The 22,792-nt window shown below is 38.3% G+C and overlaps 1 protein-coding gene across 1 annotated transcript in view; it reads right to left on the bottom strand.

Annotated features, from left to right (window-relative positions):
• Nucleotides 1-256: 256 nt before the first annotated feature.
• Nucleotides 257-22,792, bottom strand: part of eprs1 (glutamyl-prolyl-tRNA synthetase 1) — a 90,987-nt gene continuing 68,451 nt past the window's right edge. Inside the window, exons 21-32 of the mRNA XM_060831451.1 lie at nt 22,475-22,526; nt 17,607-17,816; nt 16,503-16,575; nt 15,357-15,436; nt 10,815-10,916; nt 8,985-9,140; nt 7,338-7,535; nt 5,969-6,142; nt 3,226-3,386; nt 1,751-1,829; nt 1,231-1,295; nt 257-589 (exon numbers count right to left, since the gene is read on the bottom strand). Coding sequence (XP_060687434.1) covers nt 439-589; nt 1,231-1,295; nt 1,751-1,829; nt 3,226-3,386; nt 5,969-6,142; nt 7,338-7,535; nt 8,985-9,140; nt 10,815-10,916; nt 15,357-15,436; nt 16,503-16,575; nt 17,607-17,816; nt 22,475-22,526 — 1,501 coding nt within the window. The 3' untranslated portion in view covers nt 257-438. The remainder of the gene's footprint in view (nt 590-1,230; nt 1,296-1,750; nt 1,830-3,225; nt 3,387-5,968; nt 6,143-7,337; nt 7,536-8,984; nt 9,141-10,814; nt 10,917-15,356; nt 15,437-16,502; nt 16,576-17,606; nt 17,817-22,474; nt 22,527-22,792) is intronic.

Here is a 22,792-nt window from a genome sequence, read left to right as displayed (position 1 = left end):
TACAAGCAAAATATTGCTGACATTGGAAATTGAAACAATAAGCTGGAGAAACTTAGCAGGTCTGGCAGTGTGTGATAGAACAGTTAATGTTTTGAGTCAGTATAGCTGTCCTTCAGAACCTGCTGAGTTTTTCTAGTCTTCACTTATTATTTCAATTCATAGGGAAGTGGGTTGGTAGAGGTAATATTAGAATTAGTCATTACACTGGGTAAACAAAACACAGAAAAATATTCATTAAAGGTTTATTTCTATTGAGTAGGATATCTGGAACCTTTATTTGTAATAGCCATAGCTCTAGGAGTTTTGTTTTAGTTGACGATACAGTTTATTTTCATTACTGGATAAAAATACACAAAAAAGGTGAAAGTAACTATAATTTTTCATCTTATAAAAACATTTGAAGTCAAAGACATGATTTTTTCACACTTTGTTTGCTAATTAGTAGCTGCGGCCAAAAAGTACATAGTATTGGGCAGGTTCCTTGCCACTGATGCATATGGCTCCAGGTTGTAATTCACGAAGAGGTTTGAACGGAATGCAGAGACTCTTAGCTCCCATAGATGGCGCACCAGGCTCAGTATCCTGATCCCTGCAGCACAAGAAAATACAAAAACAAATAAAACACTATGTCAAGCCATCAGCCCCATGCCACACCTTCATTATTCTAAATAGGTGACTAAATATTTGTACAAAAATTGCATAAATGGACCATACAGATTCAAAAAGCTAAATCAAAAACAGAAGGAATTTAGAATCATCCTGAGGATGTTCTAAAGTACTCTACAGCCAATGAAGTCATTGCTGAAGTGTATTACTAACTTAAGACAGAGAAATAAGGCAAGCAATTTGAACACAGCAATGTTCACAAACAGCAATGCGATAATGATCAGATAATCTGTTTTACGGTCATAATGGTCAATCATACTGATAAAGTCACTGGAAGAAATCACATGCTCTTTTCAAATATTGAAATCTGTTACTCAACCAAAGATGGCAGACAGTGCAATAACATGTAAATGTTTTGAATATTGTTTGAACAGCATTCTACTCAAGTTACCTTACATTTCAGCTAATAGTTAAATTGAAGCTAAAACACAAGCCTGTGATTTAAAAGACATGCTCAAAAATTAATTCAAGGTGATTTTTCCTCTGCACTGCTCAGACATGATTCAAATACATAGGAGAGCAGCAATGAATACAGAATTAAGGTTATAATGCTGGTATTATTACCTTGTTGTTGTTTTCTTAATCCAATCTTCACATTCTATTTTACCACAAAAAGGAATCTGCACAATCTGAAATAAGTGAGACAGCAATATAAAATTGTAAAAGCTAGAATCAGTAGTTACATTTCTGAGAAATGCAGTGCTGCAGGACAGAATCATGTGCCGCTTACCAGCACAGCACAAGATTTGCCCTGTACATAATGTTCCTAATCACTATGACACGTGGACTTCTTTCTTCTCCCCTCCCCCCCCCCACCAACCATTTCCCATACCGCGCATATATTTCACTGATTAAAGCTAATTGGTAAGAACTTTGTTTAACATTTCTGAAGACTGCACTGAAACTCCATTAACATATAATGCAAGGCCCTTGTATCTGAGGGAATATCCAGACAGAGAGAATACCATGCCATTAGTTTTACCTATATTCATATCCAAGTCCATAGGTGCTATCCAAATGTGCCACGTATTGGACATGAATGGCTTAAAAGTAACAACAGTAGAAGATAACTAACAAATCATACCTTGCCTGAATCCAACTCTTGCTGAAATTGTTCCATTGTGTCAGCCAAAACCATATGCTCCTTTAGATCCTGAGCAGCTCTTATTATAGAGGAAGAAAAATAATAAATGATTAGAAAATAGTATGATGTCTATTGCAGAACATATAGATTATACAAAAATTACTCTCCCTATTGGACTGATTCTGTAGTTGGTTAGTCTAGTGCAGTGTTTTAGGGAAGGGTCATGCACTTCACAGACTTCCTGCAAAGAGAGAGTTGGATGATGAGGCTGCATAAATTGGGCCTATATTTTCAAGGGTTTAGAAGACGACAGGTGATCTCATTGAAACAATGTACATATGAACAGACTAACATGGTAAATGCTGAAAGGGGGAATTCCCTACCAGTGGAAACAAAAAAAGCATACGGCATGGTTTCAGACAAAGTGGTTCAACATTTAGGTATGATACAAGTTAATTATTTCATGCACAAAACTGTTAATCTTTGCAATTCCGGACTCCAAAAGGGTCATGAATGCGCCATCACTGAATATGTTGTAGGCCAAGACAGAGAGATTATTGATCTCTGAGGGAATAAAATGGATATTAGCAGCAGCAGGAATATAATTTTGAACTCTAATTTCGGACATAATTGAATCAATGACAGAGTAGGTTTGAATGGCAATACTGTTTATGCCTACTCCTACTCTTTGCGTTGTGCATTTGCTGTTCTTAGTGCAAAGCAGTGCAATCAATGACAAAATATCACCAGATATTGCTGGAATCGAAACGAGGATACCAACTATTCACAATGTAAATTAATTTAGATAAACAAATTAAATGAAATATCTCCAAGTTTGCAGAAGACACAAAACTTTGTAGGAAAGTGAGCCATGAGGAGGACGCTGAGATGCAGACTGGGAACTGGAATTAAAAAGATGAATGTTCAGATTAGTGCAGTCTTACTGTGCTGCATGGCTTATTCCTGTACTGAAAATAAACCCTTGGGGGCTTGGAAGGTTGACACGTTGACTTTGCTAAGTCATGGATTCCTTTACAGAGCGGAGAGGTTGAATTGATTAAATACTATGTTCTCCTTTTGTCAAAGGACCATGTCCAAAAGAAGCTCCTCTCCAGGGGGGTTCTACCAATTTCTCAGGTGGGAGCCTCCAAAGAAAGTGGTGCAATTCTGAAACACACTCATGCTTATTGAAGTATTCTGAAGGCGCCACACAATGCATTTTCCGAGGTAACACATTAGCAATCAGAGTCCACTTGTCAACTAGCAGCATTCTCTTCTCATACGGTATAAAATATTGTGTTTTTTTAACATCGCCTTTCTTAAACACATCCTGCTGAATGCAAGACAAAGTCTATATCTTTATTCAGTGATACTCAAATTCAATATGAACCAATGACTAACTGTACATACAATTGTTCAAACAGACATTGACTGTGAATCCTTAAAGTGGAATATGTTCTGAGAATATATAATACCGGTTATAAAGATTGTTTTGGATTTCCTCCAATAAATTCTTCAACTTCGTCTCAGCATCAGCTTCTGGTATTGTAAATTTGCTGACAGTGTCTCGTCTGACAGCCACAAACTGATTATTTTTCAAGTCCCGTGGTCCAACCTCTAGCCTGATTGGTACACCCTAATATTGGAATAAATTTTAAAAAGTCTTAGTTTCAATTAATTGAAAATAAACAATAATAATCCTAATTGTAAGACACTACATTAGAGTTGGATCAAATGCTGCAATAGCTGTTAACAAATTTTTAATAAAGTTGGAAGGTTCACAGAGTGATAACTGAAGGATATTCATAAAACGTCAGAGTAGAATCTGTCAAATCAACACTCAAACAAATGTTCTTAGCTATAAATATCATTATATTTACTGTGTTGGGTGATAAAATTCTAATTCTGGCAGATTGTCCTAAAAGAAGAATATCAGAGTAATATTAACCAGATGAGTTGATGGCTATATTAATGGAGCAAATTTTGAAAAATTATTTAAACTTACAAAACAGAAGAGTTAAAGCAGTTCAGAATTAAATCTACTTTAGAGGTTCATATGCATTATGAAGTAGAGGACATATAATCATATTAAATAACTCAATTCATTTTGTCTTGCACTCATCAGGACAACACAAGAATGCCAAATTTCAAAGGAAGCAACAAATTATACCACGTGGAGCATCCTATTTGGTTGGCAAGTCTGGTCTGACTAGCTGAGGCAATAGAATGCCATTGTCCCTCAATTTTGTTTAATTAAAAAAAGATGCAATACTTAGGCAAATTGCTTTGGCGTACAATGCAGATTCCTGTATATTCCAATACATCATAATTGTATCACTTTTTGAAATTTGACATCCTTGCATCTGTCCTGATAAGTACAAGATAAAATGCTTACATTCGGCAATACTCAAGTTTTACACTACCAAGCAACAAATAGGCAAAAGCAAAAACACTGTTGATGCTGGAGATCTGGAATAAAAACAAAGTACTGGATAAACTCAGCAAGTCTGGCAACATCTGTGGATACAGGAAAAATAGTTAACATGGAGTCCAAAATGACTTCGAGAACTATTTGTGTGATTCAATTTATTCCAATTAGAAGTAAAAACAGGCTCGATAAAATACAGGTGCGGAAAACCAAGCTAACATCATAAATTCCAGCAATACATTTTTAAGCTCTGATTTCCAGCATCTGCAGTCCTCACTTGCTCCTAACATCAGAGCTGAAAATGTGTTGCTGGAAAAGCGCAGCAGGTCAGGCAGCATCCAAGGAACAGGAGATTCGACGTTTCGGGCAGAAGCCCTTCTTCATTCCTGAAGAAAGGCTTCTGCCCGAAACGTCGAATCTCCTGTTCCTTGGATGCTGCCTGACCTGCTGCGCTTTTCCAGCAACACATTTTCAGATCTGATCTCCAGCATCTGCAGACCTCACTTTCTCCTCCTAACATCAGAGAGACCAGTTTCAAAATTTCCAAACTCTGCTGCAGAGGATATGGAAATAATTCTGTTCCTAGAAGCTGAATAAATGCCCAACTTCTCTTTATAAAAAAGAAACACTTATCTCTTGCACCTAAAAGGTAGAAGACAGAGGGCAGTGGTGGAGGATTGTTTTTTAGACTGGAGGCCTGTGACCAGTGGAGTGCCACAAGGATCGGTGCTGGATCCACTACTTTTTGTCATTTACATAAATGATTTGCATGTGAGCATAAGAGGTACAGTTAGTAAGTTTGCAGATGACATCAAAATTGGAGGTGTAGTGGACAGTGAAGAGGGTTACCTCAGATTATAACTGGATCTGGGCCAATGGGCTGAGAAGTGACAGATGGAGTTCAATTCAGATAAATGTGAGGTGCTACATTTTGGGAAAGCAAATCTTAGCAGGACTTATACACTTAATGGTAAGGTCCGAGGGAGTGTTGCAGACCAAAGAGACCTTGGAGTGCAGGTTCATAGTTCCTTGAAAGTGGAGTCACAGGTAGATTGAATAGTGAAGGTGGTGTTTGGTATGCTTTCCTTTATCAGTCAGAGTATTGAGTACAAGAGTTGGGAGGTCATTGTTATGGCTGTACAGGACATTGGTTAGACCACTGTTGGAATATTGTGTGCAATTCTGGTCTCCTTCCTATCGGAAAGATGTTGTGAAACTTGAAAGGGTTCAGAAAAGATTTACAAGGATTTGAGCTATAGGGACAGGCTGAAGAGGCTGGGGTTGTTTTCCCCTGGAGCAGTGGAGGCCGAGGGGTGACCCTATTGAGGTTTATAAAATCAGGAGGGGCATGGATAGGATAAACAGACAAAGTCTTTTCCCTGGGATCGGGGAGTTCAGAACTAGAGTGCATAGGTTTAGGGTGAGAGGGGAAAGATATAAAAGAGACCTAAGGGGCAACCTTTTCACTCAGAAGGTGGTATGCGTATGGAATGAACTACCAGAGGAAGTGGGAGAGGCTAGAACGATTGCAACATTTAAAAGGAATTTGGATAGGTATATGAATAGGAGGGGTTTGGAGGGATATGGGCCGGGTACTGGTAGGTAGGACTAGATTGAATTGGGATATCTTGTCGGCATGGAGTGGTTGGACCAAAGGTTCTGTTTCTGTGCTGTACAGCATTAATAACCTTTACCGTATTGCACTATGGGCACAGTAATTTCTCTCTGCCAATAAAACTAACTGAAGAGGGTTTTGCATTTCAATACAGGTATTAAAGATAGGTACATACTTTCAGCTCCCAGTGATTGAACTTCCAGCCAGGTGAGTAGTTATCCCTCAGGTCAGCCCGAGCACGAATTCCAACATTGGTCAACCGGTCAAGATACTGGCTACACTTGTTTATTAAAGAGTTCTTATCTTCTTCTGAAAGGGTGTTTGTGATCCCACATGGGATTATTATAACCTATAAAATAAGCAATTTATCATAAAACACATTAGAAAAGTACTCCTTAATTGTTTTGGTAAATTTTGTGCTCATAAAAAGTAAGAGACGTTAGTACTGGAAAATGCAACATTTCCTTATTTGTGGTACCAAGTAATAGCAGCACACATCTCCAGATCATGTACATTAGGTGCAAAATTGTGTACATGCATTTAGCTAGCTCTGAGGATGACCACACTGTATAATTCTCAGCCAGACTGATAACATCATTGAAAATTGACAGAACAATCAAAATAGAGTTTGAACAATGCATTATCCTATTAAGTTAAAGCTGTGGACTTTTAAATGAAGGTATGATTATGAATATTTATTAGAAAAACAAGGTACAAATTTAAAAATTCAGCTGCGCTCAATTGAATAATATTGAATCAACATCTAGCACTGAACATTATATCCTTTTGTGTTCAGTTTAAAACCACTGATGCAATTTTGACTGGGACCAGCAAATAATAATTAATCTTGTCACAATCAAAGCCAGGGTTTCAATCTTAGCTAGAGAATCTCCCTACAAAGTAATTAACCTTTGAAAGGAACATAGATTTCTTTGCCAATGCAGCAGAATACATCAGGCATCATGTCAAAAAAAAATTGTTCCTTTCAAATTGCTTCATATTCCAATTCACTGTGAGCAATGCAACAGGAGATCTGCTATCACAGCACATACATAGTGGAAATCTTAATTCTGGTGTTATCACACAATCCTTTGTACATAATTTTTTTCCAAGTAATTTATAACTTTAGTCATAAGCAATTCGTCTATAAATGGGCAATTTAAACTTGCTCCCACAATCCACACTGGACTGTAGGAATGGTGAATTTAAAAAGTACTTTCTAGTTTTGAAAAGAATTCTTACTGGCTAATTCACACTCATAACTGAGTTTAAAATACTCTTTTCCAAGTTTCCTTTGTAAAGTGGTCATGGAATAAACGCATTATTCGCTGTGGCTCATAACTATAGTTTATTCTCAGTTTTAATAACACTAGATAAAGTTAAATACCAAAATATTTTCACACTATTTATGAAAAGGACAGTATAATTTAGACCTCCATTTTACAACAATGGCAACCCCAAATTCTGATTAGAGTCTAACAAATTTCACCACTTTACAAACTCTCATCATGCAGAAACCTTTGCTTTCAAAAGAAAACACATACCTGCACACAAGCAACTCTTGGAGGCAATACCAAACCTTGGTTATCACCATGGACCATTGTCATTACCCCAATAGTTCGAGTTGTAAGTCCCCAGGAGTTCTGGTAGGCAAACTGCTTCTCTCCAGGTTTCTTTGGATCTTCAAACACAATCTCAAACATCTTTGAGAAATTCTGTCCCAAATGGTGCGAAGTGGCTCCCTACAATTTCAAAACTACAATATCAATATTAGGGAAAGTTTACCCCAGACAAATTTACAGCCTCCAAGAACTCAAGACACAGTGAATGAATTTTAGCATTCAAAAACAGGCAGTTTAAGTTTAGGTCAGATGAGAAAAGTTTAAAAATCTCAAACTTCAACCATGCCCAGGTTAATGATAGGACATGAATGGACAGCCAATCTGCTCACTAGCTGTAGGTTGGCCATTCAATATTTTAATGAGATTTGAAACCTTTGATTTAACCCATTTTGCAGAGTTAACAGAGATCACCTCTATTTCACTAGTCCCAGTAAACCAGGTAGTTGAGAAAGCACACTTAACCCTACTCCTGTGTCTGGGTTCAAGTCCACCTGCACCAGAGATGTGTAATAACATTTCTGAATTGTTTGATTAGAAATCTGATAATTGAAGGGAAAGGAGAAAAATTTCAGAGAGAAGATAAATACTTTTATAGGCCAGGAGCATGAAAGCTTCTCCCAACCATCTTACATAAGCCCCTCCAGGCCCACCGCAGTCTCAGGCTATGACCCATTGAGTTGTGGATAGGAGTGACACACTCCAGAGATCTCCCTGCCCAGGTCTGGTTGATTGTTAGGCGAGGAACTCTTCAGGTACAAACATTGAATGCCATGGAATTGAAATTTGACAACGTGGGAAATACTGCCCGGGTCTCCGGCCCTCAGCCTAACGATGCTATGCTTGCTCAAATCAGAAATCTGTTACCTCTAAACAGTACTAGGACATATACCTAAAGTGCCATAACCTGCAAGGCAAATGACCAAGAACAGGAAAGTGAGATTAAGCTGGACGGTCGAGTCGGATAGCAAGGTCTCTTTCTGTGATTAATATTCAGACTGAAGTGTGTGAAATCCATCCTCATCATTTTCCTTTGGCCAGACTCCAAATATTTTTCCACCTGTTGAGAGAATTAGTCACCCTTTTTCTATTTTGGACTATGTCAGTTCATCACACAGCAAAATTGAAAGACGCAATGGCTTTAATGGTGGCATAGAGGCTAGCACTGCTGCCTCACTGTATCAAGGACCCATGTTCGATTTCAGCCTTGATGGATTGTCTGTGTCTGTGTGAGATTCCACCAAGTGCTCTGGTTTCCTTCTACAGTCCAAAGATGTGCAGGTTAAGTGGATTGGCCATGGTAAATGCGGCGTGACAGGGACAGAATGAGGGTTTGGGTAGTGTGCTCTCCGGCAGGTCAGTGCAGGCTCTTTTGGCACTGTAGGGATTCTACAATTCAGAAAGTATGGAAAAGATTTGATTTTCTAAAATCCCAAGACAGATTTTGTTTTTGCATGGCCTTTGCACTATTATACTTACATAACGAAAAATCAAGTGATTTTCAGTCAAACATAAATTTTAGGCAGCACAGTCTTGGGAAATGCGTATCGTTAACTTTAATAATACATATACCTGGATGGCTCTTCCACTGGCTGATACAAAGGCCTCAACTGTAGTCGTGTAGTCACCGCCTGCAAACTTTTCTTTTTCAGTCTTTCTTCCTTTTACGACAGGGATTGCAAGTAGCTCCTCATACACTTGTGCATACAGTTCCAGAATTTGCAAAACCTATGATGGAAGATATCATATGGCAAATGCTGAAAGAATACCTATATGTAGGTATATACGACCTTTAAGCGGCAATTGGATAGGTACATGGATGGGTGCTTAATCTAGGATAGATGTTCGGCACAACATCGTGGGCCGAAGGGCCTGTTCTGTGCTGTATTGTTCTATGTTCTATGTTCTAGTTTGTGATGCAGTTATACTTGACAATACAGGCATTAACGTAAACAAAAAAAATCTAATTTTTTAAAATCCCCTCATTGAAATCCCAAACTTAGATGCTCCAAATAAACTAAAAATAGTGAAATACAATTTATTTTTCTTTTCAGAAGCTAAACAAAGTAACCTTTTGGTATTATACTATCTAGGACAATTGACAACCGAAAAACATCAGCAAAGCTGAGCATTCCTGCCCATAAGCTTATTCTTTCAACCAGACAGGTTCACAATCATTGTTACTATGACAGCTGAATTAATTGGATTTCTAATTATCAATCTAAAAGGCAATCAGTAGTTATTGACATTTGGATTCCAACTGTAATAAAGCAAAACTGAGGGCTCTTGGGGTGCAGTGATAGCATTCCTACCTCTGACCAGGAGGCCTAGAGGCAAGTCCCACCTGCCCCAGAGATTTGTAATAACATCTCTGAACAAGTTGATCAGAAAATATTAAAACAAAACAGAGATCTGGCTCCATCTTGTGGCTTGTTGGAACATTTTCTTAAATACAAAATGATAACAGAAAATAAAAATGAAAGCGACATAGCACATATCCCAAGTCTAAAAGGAAACACCATTAGTTCTTTTTTCTCTATACAGGGTAACCTCAATTATCCAAATATGATGGGCAGGCACTATTTTGTTCGGATAATCGATTATTCGGTTAAGCGATTAAAGGCCTTTTCTCTGGGGCTTGGAGTTTTAAAAGTCTGCTCCTCGTTCAGGAGACTGCAGCAGCACAGCATGCAAGGCCCCACCCCAAACACCGCCCCCCCGTACCCCCGGCTATACCTCCAAAACCTCCCCCCTGCACATACCCCGCCCCGGCCCCACCCCCATGTCCTCCCCTGCACACCTCTGCGCCCTCATCTCTGTCCAGCACTGCCTCGCCCCCTTATCTCCGTCCAACACTGCCCCTGCCCCTGCCCCCACCCCCTCTCCGGTACACCAACAATAAGACTGCTTCTGCTGCCTTTGTGGGGTAAGTCTCCAAACAGCGCGCGTGCGCACAAACATTTTACTACAACTTTTTGACAGGTTACACCTCTACCCTGTACAGGACAATGTTGGTCAGATTATCTCGGAAAGGGGTGGGGAAGTGGATACACTCCTCTGTAGATCACCAGGGAAAAAAAGTGTAGGGAGAGAGAGGACGGGAGATCAGTCATTTGAAGATGGTACCTGTTTAATCACTGTCAACAAAAGATGCTATCAATGTTAGAAACACGTTTTTTAAGTAATGTTTCTATTGGGACCTCGAGATCTCCTTCGGATCATCCGATTTCAGATAATTGGTATTCGGATAATTGAGGTTCCATTTTACTAAGTCATGGACCAGTTGAGTTCAGTTTAGATTCATGTTAATTTCCAACCATTTTAAAAGATGCATTCATTATCTCCCAGGAACATGGCAGACATTATTCAGTCATTTTACATCCATACTCTTGGATATCGTACCTCTTCTGTGGCCTCCTCACGTGTAGCAAATGCTGTGTGCCCTTCCTGCCATAAAAACTCACGAGTGCGTAGAAATGGTTGTGGGTGTTTGAATTCCCAACGCTGAATTAAAAGAAAACAAAGTTATGATTGGTTATTAGATAACAAAGACCAACATATCACTTGAAACCAAAATTACAGAAAATAACAGGAACTGACAAAAAAAAGTGGAGGAGAAACAGTAGGTCTGACAACATCTGTAGAGAAAAATTGAGTTAACGTTGATTCCAGTGACCATTTGTGTTCTTAAGGAGGATTACTGGACTCAAGACCTTAACTGTTTTCTCCTGAAGGATTGCTGCCAGATTTGAGTTTCCCAAACACCGTTTCACATTTCCAGCATCTACACTTGCATTTATGAACTTGCACATCATCTTTAAATGTAGAAAATAATATTTAGTACACAGGAGAGAAAACAAGGAATAGAAACTAAATAAGGAGAGTTAGCAGATGTTTGGTAGTAAATAAGAGCTGAGAAGATGATATACAGAGAGATATATGAGTTTATGCATAGAGTTAAATAAAGTAGGAACAAGAAAACTAAGGCTCTGTCTACAATTATAGATGTACAAAAGGCCAGAGTTGAAGAATTGAAGAGTATAGGAGGATAAAGTACATAGATGGAGGGTGCAGCAAAGACAATGCCACAAAGGCTGTGGAGGGATGAGAGACTTGGGGTTTGATCAACATCATGTTGGGAATCTGAAATCCATGCATGTATGGAAAATACAGATCGAGAATGATTTAGTTATTTGTATTATTCTACACTGAACTTTGGGTTTTTTTGTGAAGTTTATGAAAAGTCAAGGACAGAAAGCTGGCAAGAAAGATATTCAAATAATTGATGTGGATAAATGATAGACCTAGGCAATAGTTTTGTACTTTTGTGATCAAGATAGGGGCAACCATGAAAAGTGTTGTAAAGATTGAAGCAAGTTTAATGCAGAGAGAATGATGGGTTTGAAGTTTGACTATGAAATAAACAAGACAAATGACCATCTCTCCCAACCCAAAGTAAATTATCAAATTTTGAATGGCTTGAGGAACTACAAATTACACCTCTTTCAACTATATTCACTCATACAGCATTTTAAATGTGGTGATGTGTCCCAATGAGAAGCATTACTAAACAAGATTAAATCTTAAGTAAAATAAATATAGATATTAAAAACAGATGGTAACGTGAACTCACATGTTAGACTAAAGGAGAGGTCAATGGAGATGTAGAGACAGACATTTAAGGAAACATCTTGGAATGCACAGAATGAGTATTTTCCAAGAAGAAAAATTCCGAGGACTCACCACCCACTTTCAATTAGAAAAGTAACAGATCAGTATGTTGTGGAGCTCAGATGAAAAAGGGCTTAATGTATGATTCATCAAAGTTTACTGTGCAAGTACAGCAAGTAGTTAGAAAAGTTAAAAGCATACTATCATTTATTGTGAGGGAGTTAAACACAAAAGTAGGGAGGTTATTCTTCAGTTATGCAAGATAGTGGTGAGAGCACATTTAAAGCAGGCACAGCATTAGCCAACTGAGGATGCCAATGTATCGGAAACAGCTCAGAGAAGGTTTATCAGACTAACATCTGGAATGATCGAGTGTCTTACTAGGGAAGGGTGGACAGGCTATGCTTCTATCCAATTACGTTTTGGAAACTAAGAAGCAATTTGATTGAAAGTTAAGATCCTGTGGAATCTGGTCAGGGTAGGTGGATCAATTCCTCTTATGAGAGATTCTAGAACAGGGTAACTGGTTTAAAATAAGTAGTCTCCCATTTAAAACAGAGACAGAGACAAAGCGACCCCCCCCCAAAAAAAAAGAGGGGCATGAGTCTATGGAAATCTTCCTGAAAAGGCACTGGAATGAAGAGTCTTTGAATATTTTTAAGGCAGAGGTGGGTGGATTCTTGGTAAGCAGGAGAAAGAATGTGGATTTGAGATTGCAATTCAATCAGCCATGACCTTAAAGAGCAGAGCAGGCTCAAAAAGCCAAATTGGCCTACTCCTACTTCATGTGATCATATTTTCAAACTATAAACATCCAGGGTACAATCTTGGTATGTGCTAAATTAACTGATCTCATCTGATATATTGGTAGGGGTGCGATAATGGATGAAGGGCTTTTGCCCAAAATGTCAATTTTCTTGCTCCCCGGATGCTGCCTGACCTACAGTGCTTTTCCAGCACCACTGACTTAAACTCTGTAATAATTGATCTCTACCTCCTGAGAAACTATCCAGGATTTAAACTCACGATTACCATCTAGTGATAACTGCTGAGAAAACAGATATCTGAGTCAAAGAGATTTTTAAAAAATAAATTTGATATGGGATCACTGGCTGGGTCAACAATTATTGCTCATTTGTTGTTGCTCTTAAGGTGGTGGGGCTGAGCTGCTATTTGTAATTGGGTCGGAGAGATTAAATTACAAGAGGTTTTGAATGATGCACAACCAAAAGGAATGTGTTAAGTTGAAAAAAATCTGAAGATGTGTGAACAACAGGATAACTTCTGTCTGAAGGCAAAGGAAATAAAAATGAAAAGAAAGATGTCAAACTAACAATGAAACAGAAAATGAAATGCAGTAGTAGTTATGATATAAAATTTTTGAACTCAATGTTAAGATCAGTAGATTTATAAAGTGCCAAGCTGAAAAATGAAGTGCTTTTGACAAGTTTCAGTGAACTGTCATGACTCCCAGGAAAAAAATCTAAAATGAAACTAAAATCTATTCCTTCCCTTTTTTTATATAACATACTCAAGTTATAACTACCAAACTGAAAGCTGTATATGATTCTTTCAGTTTAAAACCCAAGCTTATAAATAATAATAAGATAATGAGTCTTCATAACACAATGTTGTAGCCAGTGGAGACAGGTTCATATATGGAATTGCAGAAAAGATGGACACACATTGAGACAACACCACATTCAAGGTCTTGCAGTTGGACAGAAAGTTTGGAGATTTAGCAGCAGTTTGCAAGGATAGAGGAGTTAAGGACTTTTTTGAGATGATGACAGCAGCAGATTTGAGGAAGAAGGGAAAAAAGATCTGAGGGAAAAAGTCTAATTTTAAAAATCTCATGATGACTAAGAAGAGAGTCACATGGAAGGTGGGTTTGGTGAGGGCATGAGGGAAGAAAGTCAACAAAGTGTATAATTAAGGGCAGGGGTTGAGGATGAACCTTGGGAAAAAATTTGACGAGGTAGGTCAAAGGAAGGAGGAACACATTTAAACAGACAATCCATAAGCTCTTCCCACCGTTACATTCTGCTTTCAATCTTTACGAAGTGTCAAAAAAATTGCTCATTCTTTTAAAAATATCTTTAAATTCTCAAACAGTACAATAACAATTCAGTAGAATCATGGACAGTACTACATTCTACAAAGTTGGTTACCTTTCCTTATCATGCAAATATTCTGCTAAAACTTTCCAAGCTATTCAAAGGTTGTGTTAATCTAGGGGATGGATATTGGCATCACCCATCAGGATAAAGTCTGGTTAAAATCAATCCAGTTTATACTCAATCATCAGTTAGGATTAACAGTTTTCCATAATATACAATCGTTCGATGCACTCTTGTTTGAAAACCTGAACTTTGTTTGATCGCCCATGTGGTAACTAGAAAGTGACAAGGTGAAGAGCTCTAGCACATTCCATGTGAATCCAAGATTGGTATGTGCAAGGAAGCTTCTATTCTTTCTAGAAAAAATACTGGATCTGGAGCTCAATGAACTAAATGTTCCATCTGAAAATAATATTTAAATTAGATTAAAAGGTTTCACACTCCTCCTGGATGTCAGAGTACTTAGCACAAAATTTTATACAAATCTATGGCATCAAGAGCCAAAATAAAAGGTAATCAAAGTTTTGCACTCCTATTTCCAAAATATTTTAAGATGCCACACAAAAAATTCAACATACAAGACAAAAGCTTACAGAGGAAATATATTGGCAGGGATAGTGGATTGGTTAAATGGAAAGGAAGCAAGGAATAGGAACAAACTGGGCACTTTCAAGTTAGCAGGTGAGCTGAATGCCACAGGATCAGTACCGGGGTCTCAACAACTTACGATTAGCGATTCAGACAAACAGACAAGAGGTCAACATATCCAAGTTTACAAATAGTTGCTTGGTAATATATACAAATACCACTTTCTTTTCATTATATCATAAAAGGAGTGAGAATAGACCTGTCAAGCCAGGTTTGGTTTCACAATTGATCTTGGGTTTATCTCCATTTTCCTGCCAGCTCCCCTTTTCCCTCAATTCTTCGAGGAATCAAAACTCTGTCTGTCTCAGCTAAATATATTCAGTGCTAGATTATATAGGCACCCAACCTCCCCACTGAAAGATAAAAAAAAAGTCCAAGACAATTTTGCATTTCTTTATAATGCTTCCTTACTGCTCTAAGAAGTTTCCAGTATTATTAAAGGGTCAACTGATACATACTTGGATGAAACACATTAACGTAGACAAATATTGCTTTCAATACCTACCACTACATTGCACCATTGATTGAGTTTTATTGGTAAATCACGATGTGACTGCACCCATTTGGCATAAGCTGGGTACATGACTGACAAAAAGAATACAAAAAGACAAAGTTAGGTTTTTCCTTTAAGACAGACAGCTGTGCCATATACAGGTATTTCTTGTGTAATGTTCACTAGCTCAGACAAAATGTTAACAACCAGTAACATTAACAAATCTTCCTCTCTCCAAAGACATTGCCTGACGAGTTGAGCGTTTCTAGTATTTTCTGTTTTTTCTTTGCAAAGGCAGTGCCAGGGATGACAAATTATTTGACTTGAGGAAATAGGCATCTTTTCATTAACACAAAAACAATTACAAGGCCTGATTGAGGGGATGCAGTGAGATCAATTTGGAAAAAAACATTTTCACCAAATTTGATTTGACTCACCATTTAAGTCATCATCAAAACAAAAGGTGATTTTCTTTGAAGCAGGTGTCTGCATAGATAATGGATTGTCTTAATAGAAACAGTTGTGAAAAAAAAATCTAGGGTGATTTTTAGTAGGGTACATATTGAACAGTAAATTAATTGCCCATTCAAATTGTTGGCTTGAGCGAGCAAACATACAATTAACTAAATTTATATCACTCTCAAGTTCTGAGACTGCAGATCAAAAAATCGTGTTCAAGCCAAGGTTCATTTCTCCAGGAAAGGAGCTGCTTTGTCACAGATACTGTGCTTCACAAATTTTAAAAATAACTTCTCTCTGTGCAGGTGAAGAGAAGACATCAATGTCACTATTAAACAGGAAACAGGGAGATTGGCAGGAAGTGTGGATTTAAAATTTCACCAACAGATCAAGAGGCCATTAATCTATCACCTGATGAAGGAGCGTTGCTCCGAAAGCTAGTGTGCTTCCAATTAAACCTGTTGGATTACAACCTGGTGTTGTGTGATTTTTAAATTAATCTGATTAGTAGTTTGTGGAACTTTTGGAAACTAACTTTGGGCATTTATGTACAATAATGGCTACATATCAATTGGATCAGAGATATCAAAGGTATGCTCAGATATTGTTGAACTGTTCTTACTTTTTAATAGTTATAAAGTTGCACTCATTAGCAAATCAATAAACTGATGAAAAAATCTTAATTATACTGCTTCTTACCTGTTTCACTTGTTGGTCGAACAGCAATTGGTTCTGCTAACTCAGTCTTCCCTGATCTTGTTACCCAAGCAACCTGTTTTGGAAAAAAATTATTAATGCCTCCATGGAACAAAACCATTTATATGCAAAATGTTTCTCACTCATGCACTTGACTGGACTTAACTTCAATTCTTCTATTCGAATATAGTATTTTAGACAAACTTGTAAAAATGAAAGACCATATTTTTCAATCAAAATCTAAAAATAATTAAAAACGGTGACTCCTTATTCTGATTCCGCTAACCCCAACTAGGAGATGCACCATCCTGGCAGCCCTATTGTATGTTCAAAACTGCAGCAAATACAGGTCCAGTCAACACAATCTGTCCTCATACAACAAATCTGTTATCCATCTGATGAATCTTAACTTCCGCACATTTACTGTGCATGTGTTCTTGCTTTCAGTCTCTTGTGTAGGTCACCCTGGTCCATTTGTAGATTAAAATTTCTGATTCTGTTAACTTCCACACTTACCTACATTATTCTGAATTCGCAGTTTATTCACTTACTCACTCAACTTGTCTTTGAAGCTTCTTTTCACCTTCCTTGCCACCCTTAACCCCAGCTAGTTTTGTGTTGATTGCAAACTTGGAAATATTATTTGATTCCCTCAGATAAATCATTGGTTCATACTGTGAATAACTGAGGTCCAACCACTGACTGTGTGGTAGACCATTTGTCACCGCCTTCCTCAATGTAAACAACTTAATTCTTCCTACTCTTTACTAACCAAACCTTAATCCATGCTACTATATTAGCAATAATTCCACGTGATTTAATGTTGCACATCGATCTCTAATATGGGGCCTTATAAAAGGCTTTCTGAGCAGCCAAATACATCACATCTACTAGTGGTCAAAAACATACTAGTAGGTTTATCAAATACCATTTCCGTTTTCGGAATCAACATATTTCGCTCTCTTAATCAACTCAAGCCAGATTTCTAAGATCAGAAATATGCCAAATCTTTTAAAGCACACATTGTGCAGTCATACACAGATTCAAAAGGACCATAAAGTGATTGGATTTCAACGGCTTCTGAAGGGAATATGCTTATACTCTTACCTCTGGAGCAAAATCTGCTATATGCGATTTCTCCTTCTCAAGGGCTGCCTGAGACACAAACATGGGGAAGTAACAGTTCTCCACACCAAGTTTCTTAATTTCACAATCAAAGAAGTCTTTGATGGTTTCCCAGATACTATAAGACCAGGGTCGGAGAACATAGCAGCCACTGACATCGTAATATTCAATCAATTCGGATTTTGTAATGACCTAGGTACAAACATGAAACGACAATTACATGGCTTAACCTGAATTTTAAAAAAAAACTGTGTTTCATAGAATTATGAATAGGAAGGGCTTGGAGGGATATGGAGCGGGTGCTGGCAGATGGGACAAGATTGGGTTAGGATATCTGGTCGGCATGGACAGGTTGGACCGAAGTGTCTGTTTCTGTGCTGTACATCTCTATGACTCTATTTGTATTTCTATAGTATGGAAGCAGGCCATTTGGCACAGAGTCCACCCCGACCCTCTAAATAACATCTAAATGTATCCTCCTTACCATATCCCTATAATCCTGCTTTTCCCATGGCAAACCAACCCAGCCTGATTATCGTCCATTCTGCTAGCTATAAACAAGTGTTCCATTTGACCTTCTAATCACTTGTGCTATGTGCATTAACTAATGGCCTGGCTTTTCATGATCTATGAACCAGAATATGTATCTATGTACCTCCATACTTTGTTTGTAATTTCAGTATGATAACTGTACTTTTAACAAATTTGTTAAAGCAACAAGTAAAACTGGTATGGTCAGCAAAATGCCAAGCAGCATTTGAGAAAGCCAATCTATAAATGAATCAGTGTTGGCTGCCCTGATTTTTCTTGACTTTTCAAAATGGCAATTGAGGCTAGCGATCTGGGTGTAGATGCTGTCTTTGATCACTTGCATCACTTGTCTTTCATTGCAGAGCTCTATTTTCAAATCTCAGCTCAAAGCTTTCCTCAATGACAGATTTATACATACATTAGTAACAAAATGTGTGTGTGTGGTAGACAACAGCTATGACAATTAATGATTTACAAATTCACAGGTGCTAAAGATTAACTTCACAACCTGGATTTTAACCCAGAAGATCAGACTTTCCACACTATAAACTATCAAACTGGTCTTCCATTAACATCAATGAAATGGAAATTAAAGATAGGTACCACGAAACGTCAATTTTCCTGCTCCTCGGATGCTGCCTGACCTGCTGTGCGTTTCCAGCACCACTCTAATCTTGGCTCTAATCTCCAGCATCTGCAGTGCCCAGTTCTGCCACCATTTTACAACAGACTACCTGCTCTGCTGGGCTACTGCCAGGCAACAAAATTGAAAATTAAGCATATGTGACTTCTCCCACTTTTGTGAGCTTTATACTTCATGGTTTCCATCATGAAACCAGAATACCAAAAAAAAAATGAGGATCCTTGGGTAGGTGGAAAGATAGGCAAGAAAAAGTGCAAAATCTAATGATAATACAGAAAATGGTTGTCATGTGCAGATTAACTTGGAATTTAAGTTGCAATCTGTAATACAGGGCCCAATCCATAGGTTGCACAGTGGACCATCCCCCCCAGTCTCCACAAGAACCAGCAATCACGAACTGGCCAAGAATTACAACTTTCACACTCCCATGTCATGATTTTAAATTACAAAGTTGCATCCTGTTCAATGAATGTAACTTTTTTTTAAAATAACAATATGATTAAAAGGTAATTTAATGACTGACATAACCAACTCTGGGGGAAAACAAAATCAAATCTTGCAGTGCTATTAAAATGAGGTCAGAAGTCAATGACACCAGGTTATAGTCCAACAGGTTTATTTGAAATCACAAGCTTTCAGAGCATTGCCCCTTCGTCAGGTGATGAAAGGGCAATGCTTTGAAAGCTTGTGATTTCAAATAAATCTGTTGGACTATAACCTAGTGTCATTTGACTTCGGACCTTATCCACCCCAGTCCAAAACCAGCACCTCCACATCAAGACTGCTAAATGATGCATTCTGGAGTCTTGAAGCAAAATTATTCAAAATACATTTCTTCAAATATTATAGTTTCTACTTCCCATGTTTTAGTTTCAAGGTCCAATGTGCCCAATGCAAAAGATTTTAAAAAATATTTTGTTTTACTGCCCTTTGTCTCCTGTTCGCGAATCTGTAAAAATCTTTTAATGTGACAACTGCTTGGAAAGCTTGTTGACATATTGGGAGATTGCAATCAGTAGCAACAGAATTGCATAACAGCAAGGTGGAATTTGTCCCATAGTTGTGTGGAGGAGAACTTAAGGGAGATGGTGAACTTCCTGCATTCCCACAGAAAGATGCCATAGGAAGGGAACCAGGCCTTCTACATAAACCAGGTTGGAGGGAATAATACCTTCAGCCTGTTGAAAGGTATGATGTGTTTGGTAATGGCACCTCACTGGAAGGTGACCCACTGAATATGATGACCAGCAGGGTGGCATATCAGGATAAGGATAATCTTATTACAATTCTGAGAAGGAAGGAAGGCAGTGCAAGCAGAAGTGTGTGAAGTAGAAAGGACACAATCAAGTGTGTGTGTGTTGTGCGGGGTGTGCACATACACACAACCCACACACCTGTCTGGCTGAAGAAAAAGGAAGACAAAGATCATTTGTATGGAAGGTAATATTTGTTCAAACTGTTGTGGAGGAAATGGAGAAATTGGAATTTTAAACAAAAATCAAACAATGCTTTTAAACCAAGTGGGGTCTAAGGAAGTGTATTCAGCCCAGGCAGCTATGGGAGACAATGGGCTTTGATAACTTAATGTCAGAAACAAAGACAGACAGACAGTCAAGCCACTGAAGGAGAGGGGCCATGTGAAGATCCAGAATTGAAACTGGAAGCCAACTTAATGTCATTTTCCCATTTAGGGAACAGCACCAATAAGGAGTAATCAATAGACTGGAAATGTAGTGAAGGGAAGGGCCCCAAATAGGGCTAGAACAATGAATATTCTGCATAACTATAAAATGGCTGACTCAGCTCAGACACAGACACAGACACAGACAATCAGGCACTCACAGCAATCTTTTATTTGAGAACATGAATGGAGTTGAACGAGAGGTTATTCTGTTACATCTCAATGGGGGAACATTCTGAAAATCACACACTGCTATTGCTGGAGTTGTCACAAAGTTAAAGACTTTAAAAAGTACACATAATATCTCAAAATGTCTGCCTTTTAGATCCAATTTGACAAACTATAGACTTTGTTTCTATATGTAACAGGAACATGTTTACTGTATTTATTATAAACACAGTAAAGTCCCTAATACCAGGTATCCCATTATGCAGCCAACAATCAACAGAAGGAGGTTTCCGTTTGCTGGGAACTGAACACTTGGTCACCTTTCTATCCATTTAATTAAAACTTGCCGATAATATTTATGAATGTTCCTGGTCACAGCCATAACATTCAAGTAACTAGTATCACACCCCCTCTGCATGCGTGCCAATATGAAAAAAAACACACACAAGCAACATGGATTGGAGGGCAAGACTAGGTAAGCAGTTCAATGGTCCCTGTTCACAGGGTTTGCCAAGATGATCTTTTTGCTGATCAGAACACTGCTTGTCAATCTTTCTTCTCCATTTAATTTCCTTTGTTTGCAGAAGACACAGGTGACTGGTTCATACTTACAAAGATCTGTGATTTATCAATAATCACAGCTTACAGCAACTGAAGAAGGGAAACAAACTGGCTAGCGTCAGGCTGGAGATGCTCTTTTAACTGCAGAGCAAAATCAGTTCATCCCCTTTCAGAGGTGTGATGGCTTCTCACCAGAACAATCACACTCCGCAAGACGTTCAAGTATCTTGGAGCTAACTACATATTTGATAGCAGACGATCCTTCGTCGAGGATAACTGGATACTATTTCACAGATCAATCAGCTACTTGATGCCAGCCAAATTCCCATTTTGACAGCTTATTTGTAACTAGGCTCTCCCTACTGCTTGAAACAATAATTGTATGAACAGCAATTATGATGAGAGTCAAATAACTTGCTTTTAAAAAAAAAGTCCAGTAACCCTTCAACAATACTTTATTTCCAAGACAGCCCTTTTCCCATTACTGACCAAAATCAGAAACACCAAAAGGTAGTCAGTCCAATTCAAAAAAGAACATATTCTGTCAGGTGGAGGAGGATCGTAGTGATGGATGGAGGCTAACTGAATGTCTTTCAAGGAAAAAAAAAAGTGGACAGCCCAACCTGACCTGCTGCAGGTTGCAAAGGCAGAGGGGCTGCACAAAGGAAATGGTGAGACTCAGGAAACCAGACTGAAACAACGTGCCTACCAAGGCTGTCTTGGTTATGGATCTTGGAGGCTGAAGGGATTTTTCATGATGGGGCACTGTAAGGTTGAAGGCCGCAACAGAGGAGATGAGGTCAACGGTTTTGGACATGATAGCTGTGACATTTGGCGAAGGTGTCACATTCAAGTAGGAGGATATACCACAGAGCTGACACGTGGCCTGTACTAAGTAGATGTCAGTACATCACAGAAACAGACCCTTTGGTCCAATTCATCCATGCCAACCTGATGTCCTAAATTAAACTAGACCCATTTGCCAGCATTTGCCTACCAGGCAACAGCATTATCCTTATTAACAGGTTTGATGATGATATTAGTGTTGGATCAGACAGAAACACGATCAGTTCAGAGAGCTGCAGGTTAGCGTCAGTAACAGAACAGAGAAATGAAGGTGATTACTTTCCTAGGCACGTAAGCATAGATGTAAAGGGTCAAGAGTGCTACAAACATGCCAAATCATAGCTAAATGGAAATAAATATGTTTTACTACAATAATTCAAATACAAATTATTTAAGAAGGCATTTTTAGAAAACACTTACTTGTGAATACCAGTCTGCTAGATTCTCTTCTTTTCTTGCTTCAATGCCCAATCTACAAAGACCATATCATTTTGAATTAATACATAAAAGCATATACTTAATAACTGAACCAACTCTACACTTTATATTTTATGTTTATAGTCTCAGAAGAGCAGTGGAACTGAAAGTAATAAACATATCTGACTTATTAGAGGAATAGACAGACATGTCTGCACCCATCATTGTGACTCCAAATTGAATTGTTGCCTTGGTGGAGCTAGAATTAAAGATGTCACGAAAGGTTACAGGACATTTCTGCGGGCAGGGGATGCCAACAGC

Source organism: Hemiscyllium ocellatum, chromosome 10, assembly GCF_020745735.1.
Source record: "Hemiscyllium ocellatum isolate sHemOce1 chromosome 10, sHemOce1.pat.X.cur, whole genome shotgun sequence".
NCBI lineage: Eukaryota > Metazoa > Chordata > Chondrichthyes > Orectolobiformes > Hemiscylliidae > Hemiscyllium > Hemiscyllium ocellatum.
Note: the sequence above shows the minus strand (reverse complement) of the source record. Positions and strands in the feature narration are given on the sequence as shown.